The following is a 5,346-nucleotide window of genomic DNA, read 5'->3' on the forward strand; positions in this document are numbered from 1 at the left end:
TTCTACTAACAGCCAGCCTCAGGACCCCAACGTCACCTTCCTAAAGAATGTTGGGGAGAGTGTTGCAGCTTTTCTGAGCCCCCTGGGTAAGTGACTTAGTTTGTTACCCAATCCCTGAGACTGGCTTAATGGTCCTTTTAACAGGAGCAGCAGTCAGCTGGTGTGGCTGGGATTGGAACTACCTCATGCCTACTTGAGCCTCAAAGGCTTAATTTACACCTGGTACTAAGAATGCTTAGGCTTAGAATAGTCACTCAGTACCTCTTCAGGGTCCTCCTTTGGGGAAAAAAACGAGGAAAGATTTCATTAACGTGTCACCACTGTAACATGAAGTGGTGACTCTGGATTTTGCCTGGCTTCTGTGGACATAGAGAATTTCTGCCCCAACACATGAAATGGTATAGAGGAAGATGACTGTTGGGTACTTCACTATTCTGTATTAAACAACGCTTTGCATTTTAATTCCTACATGTTACATGGCACACTAGGATTACAGAAACCTTAGAGTGTTTAGACCAGGATTGATCCATGCTCATTTAGGACTCTGACTGGAAAAATCTTCAAAGATTTTCTTTATCTCAAATGCATTTCTAGGTATTGAAGTTGATATCGATGTGGAACACGGAGGACAGAGAAGCAAAGTGACTCCCACTCCTCCCAATCAAGAGAAGAACAGTGCTGAGTCAAGCAGCAGTGCAAGCCAGAACAGTCAGACCAAACCAGACTGGAGTAACACAGACTCTGGTACAGAAGTAAATGTTGTTGCAGAACAGATACAAGACATGGTGATAGATCCTGTGCCCACACAAATGGAAGATGGCAGCTTCCACTCCCAGGTACAACAACTATGATGCTAATTTGCTGGTGCTTGCTGAGGCTTTATTAAAGAGGAAGATGATGATTTAGCATGCAGTGTGGGATGGAATGTTAAGGTAACAGCAGATTAAGTGATACACAGCATCTTAGAGGTTCACAGCAAAGGTGGTGAGACTTCTTGTGGATGTAGCTATAGTAAAGGCAGATTGTAGGAACATGCATGCCACCTGGAAAAAACTGCAGGACCTGGACCTTTTTTAATTTCTATTTCAGGAACACAACGAGTCCAGTTCATCAGGGGGTGAGGAGGACTGGACCCACTTGTCATCCAAAGAAGTGGATCCTTCTACAGGTGAATTGCAGTCTCTGCAAATGCCAGACACAGATGGTCCCAGCTCCCTGGATGTATCTCAGGATCCTCCCCAGCCAGGACCTACGGGGCTGAGAGAAGCTGCTCTCTACCCACACCTCCCACCAGGTAGGAGAACATGTGCAGGTTTCATAGCTGAGAGTAACTTTCACTGAGGAACTGCCAACTTGCCTGACATAAGCAGACTTACTTTCAGAAGGAGTAGAAACCAAGGTCACGTTAGTTACAGCTAAACCTGTCTGTGACTTTGTTAGCAGGTTTGGCAGCTCTTGCGCCCCATGGTCAGGTGGTTCCTCTCTTGCATGTGGGCAGCTAAGTCTTAACAAGACTTCTGACCGTAGGCTAATATGCCATTTGAGCAGCACAAAAAAGGTGCTGTCCTAAATCAAGCCCTTGCAATGTGCTGTTTGAGAGAGCCCTTTAGAGTGCAGGATGTGGACTAGTATATCCTGTAGCTTTTGGACAGCATTTTTCCGGTGGGAGCAGTAACAATATCCACAGCCACTTAACTGAGAGAACAGCAAGGACAGTGGAGCCCGACTTGGCAGTTTCCTTAGCTCTGGTTATGTATGACTTATCTCAAAAGACAGCATGTATTCTCAGAGCATGTCACTGGCATTAGTGCCACCCTGCCTCCTGTGTGGTGCTAGAGCCTTGGCTGGTTTGCCAGCGACATGAAATAGTTCAACTCTAAACTGTTCCTCTCTCCACAGAAGCAGACCCTCGCCTCATCGAGTCGCTGTCCCAGATGCTCTCCATGGGCTTCTCTGATGAGGGTGGATGGCTCACTCGACTGCTGCAGACAAAGAACTGCGACATCGGGGCAGCACTAGATGCCATCCAGTATTCCAAGCAGCCACCTCACTTGTAGTAGTCTTTGCAAGAAAAAGCCCTTTTCTAACTGAAAGCAGACAATGCAGCACAAGTCATTCAATGGTTCATCTTCCTGCTGGCTAAGGGTTTCTGTCTCCTGTTCTTAAGTGCTTGTAGAATGGAGGAAAAATAAATACTACTGCATGTGCTATGTCTGTGTTTCAGTATTATGACTATTACTTTGCTTACTGTAACTTACTTAATGCAGTGGAAGGGACTAAGCTAAAAGCATCAAGCAGCTCCCTGTGCAGCCTGGGACCAACTTTCAACACCCACCTTGGTATACCCTTAAGGCTACACTTCTGAGGAGAAATCCAATGCTGTCCTGGCTCTAAAGCCTGCTCTGCAGCTCTTGGAAGAAAGGGTTGCTATGGGAGATCTAAACAAAGATGTAGCACAGGGGAAAAGAGCTGTAGTTTGTAAGGAGGAGTTAATCACAGAATTTAATTGTACTGGCCAGGAATCCTTAAAGCCTGGGAGCTTTCTTCCCCCAGGGCTGACCTACTTCCATTCCTGTTTCTAGCTGATGAGGTTGCTAGACAACACAGTAACCCGAGAGCAATGACCTCTTCCTCCTCTTACCCTTTCCCCCAAACACAGCCACAAGCCAAGTAAACAACTTTAATAGTGCAGTTCTGTATGGCTTAGAGTGAAGCCACCTTGAATTCAAAATTGTCCCTCAGTACTCAACATACAAATATGTTAGCCAAGCAAGAAACAATTCCAAAGATGCCTAATCTTCTCAGAGATCATCATCAAACTCCTCCCCTGTGCAGAAGAGCTGTTCATGAGAAATGCTGCCTGGCTTTGGCCCAGGGCTAGAGTTAACAAGGGTATTTGCCCTCCTGGTGCTATCCAAACAGCACCTTCCTGCAGTGGTCTCTACACCAGATCCTGCCCTTACCAACTGGCTTTGGGGTTCTTTGAACAGCATGTCCTCAACTGAGCAACTGCTGCTGGGCACCACAGTGCCAGGCAGTTTTGAGGCAAACCCCTCAATGCTAGCAACACACTTTCTAAACCCAAAACTTGTGTCTTGAGGCAGATTTCTTCCAGCCCGTTCAGAGCACCTCCCGGCCCTACCAGCACTGGCTGCAGGGGTGCTGTCCAGCCTCACCCCTCCTGCATCCTGCAGTGACAAGGCTACCCCAGCAGCATTTTCACTGGAGTTCTCAGAAGATGAGAGAAATTTTTCCCACTTGGAGGGTTTGGTAGAAGCAGTTGTGGGCTGTGTACTTTCTGGCACTACAGACTCAGGGACAGCAGGAACCACACTGCCTGCAGACACAGCATCTCCACCATCTCCATCAGGCACTGCTACAAAGCATTTCTTGTGCTGTAAGAAGAAAGAGAGCTTGGTTACAAATCCAGCACACATGGCCAGGCTGCACAGAACCAGGCAAAGAGGACCTGTCCTTCCAATACACCCAAATTCTCTCCAGCCTGCTGAGGCATGGCTGAGGTGCTGCATGGGACTATGAACTCTGGGCTGGGAAGACTCAGACTCTAGCACTGCAGGTAACACAGGAACCTCAGACTGTGTACAGACCAAGTGCCACTGCTCAGCAAGGCACTGCAGCTGTGTGATGGAGGACTCTTGCTCACCCACTGCCTCCACAAGGTGGCATTGGCTTTGCCCAACTAAAAACCCTTCAGAGAGAAACCCCCAACCAATTTTCTTCTCCACAGTCATTCAAATAGAAGAGCAGAGAAAAACATAAAAAATCAAAACTATGATGACACAAAAGAGATCAGGAGAACACTTTTGTTTTACTGGTCAGAAGCATCTTCTATAACTAAAATATCTCAATGGTTTTAACCTTTTTGGCCTGGGACACAAGCTGGAAAACTCCTTCTTCTGCATACTCCTTAACGTCACTGGAAAGGAAGCTCTTCTGGTGTTTCCTGGCCAAAGAAACCATTCACAAAGAGGACAGATTAGCCCCACTGCTTTGGTGTTTTTTGTCACCAGAAAGGTTCACAAAATGCAGGACTCTAGCGATAACACAAGTTTTATCCTCCAATACCAAATCCCTGCTCAGCTCAGGTCGTACACTGCAGCCCACACTTTGTTCAGCTCTCAGAGGTGAGCTGCCTCCCACACCTCCAAACCGAGTGCCACCACTCGGGGGCAGAAATTGCAAAACAAAGTGCTTTCTGTACCTTTTTTCTCCCACACTGTTCTTCCTCCGGGAACATAATTGCTGCCTTTCTGTAGCCGCCTCCTCCTCCTCCTCTTCCTGATCCTCCCTGTCCTGGTCCAGATACTTACTCCAGCGACTGACTTCTGCCCTTCCCTCCTGCAACATGGAAGAATTACTGAAAATAGCAAAGCACAGGGTTCTCATGCCTGGCATTGTTGTGTGTGCTGAATGCCTTGGACATGTCCCTGTATCCTGTTCCCAGCAGAGCAGAGTTTCTGTGTACATTTCATCTCTCTCTGCAGGAGCCTCTCTGATTCTATACACCATTTCAGCTGTCTGAACCACATAAAGGGATCACTGGTTTCACTAGGATTAATCTAGGTCAGAATGGGTTGGTATTTACCTCAGCTTTGTAGGGATCATACCTGCTGGACCGAACTGTCCTCACATTGTGCTGCTCTATTTTTGCTGTCATTTAGAGGGTCTTCTGTGCACCTAAAATAGAGGTTTAAACTACAGTTTCTAGAACACACTTCTGTCTGTTGATTTATAACTTCCAAATCACCCAGTCATAGCACAAGGGATTGGATAGAAAGCATGGATAGGGACACAGGATAGGAGACATGTCAGAAATAAACAGGATCTGTAGAAAAGGTGATGTCAAACGAAGGATTTGCAAGATAAATTGCACAAATACTTGAAAAAAATCTAGTTAGAGGGTAGCCCTCCTTGCTGTTGTACAAATAGAGTGGAAGTTTGAACTAAAACCACTAATCATGAAATGATACATTCTAATTGATCACCACAAGGGATATAACAGTGTGTCTTTGGGGCAACAGCTTAAACTCACCAATTACATTCCAAGGAAAAAGGGAAGTTATTTCACAACGTTTTGAATGTCACAAATTTTTAAAGACTAAAAATAGCAACCCTTTTTGATAAAGTGAACAAACAATGAGTTTTCTTCCCCAAGCTTAACCCTGAATCACTGTGTGTTCACAGCTAAGTTATGTAACTACCTTTGACTGCTGAAAATAGCCTTCAGTAAAAAGGAAGCTGAACCAGTTCAAGACCAGTTCAAGATTAGACGATTTATAAACAGATTCAGGAATGAAATAAACAGGAAGGTGCTACTCAGATTTT

At 45.8% G+C, this 5,346-nt stretch overlaps 2 protein-coding genes across 2 annotated transcripts in view; one reads left to right on the forward strand and one right to left on the reverse strand.

Moving 5' to 3' along the window:
* SQSTM1 (sequestosome 1) overlaps window positions 1–2,206 on the forward strand; it is a gene marked incomplete at its 5' end in the record, with an annotated part of 3,163 nt that extends 957 nt beyond the window's left edge. The window contains 3 exons of the mRNA XM_009078713.1: window positions 595–836; window positions 1,090–1,294; window positions 1,900–2,206. Coding sequence (XP_009076961.1) covers window positions 595–836; window positions 1,090–1,294; window positions 1,900–2,057 — 605 coding nt within the window. The remainder of the gene's footprint in view (window positions 1–594; window positions 837–1,089; window positions 1,295–1,899) is intronic.
* Window positions 2,207–2,801: 595 nt separating this feature from the next.
* Window positions 2,802–5,346, reverse strand: part of LOC103806050 (chromosome unknown open reading frame, human C5orf45) — a gene marked incomplete at its 5' end in the record, with an annotated part of 3,345 nt that continues 800 nt past the window's right edge. Inside the window, 4 exons of the mRNA XM_009078724.1 lie at window positions 2,802–3,395; window positions 3,880–3,964; window positions 4,223–4,359; window positions 4,629–4,698. Coding sequence (XP_009076972.1) covers window positions 2,802–3,395; window positions 3,880–3,964; window positions 4,223–4,359; window positions 4,629–4,698 — 886 coding nt within the window. The remainder of the gene's footprint in view (window positions 3,396–3,879; window positions 3,965–4,222; window positions 4,360–4,628; window positions 4,699–5,346) is intronic.

The sequence above is a fragment of the Acanthisitta chloris genome, unplaced genomic scaffold (genome assembly GCF_000695815.1).
Source record: "Acanthisitta chloris isolate BGI_N310 unplaced genomic scaffold, ASM69581v1 scaffold38880, whole genome shotgun sequence".
Lineage (NCBI taxonomy): Eukaryota > Metazoa > Chordata > Aves > Passeriformes > Acanthisittidae > Acanthisitta > Acanthisitta chloris.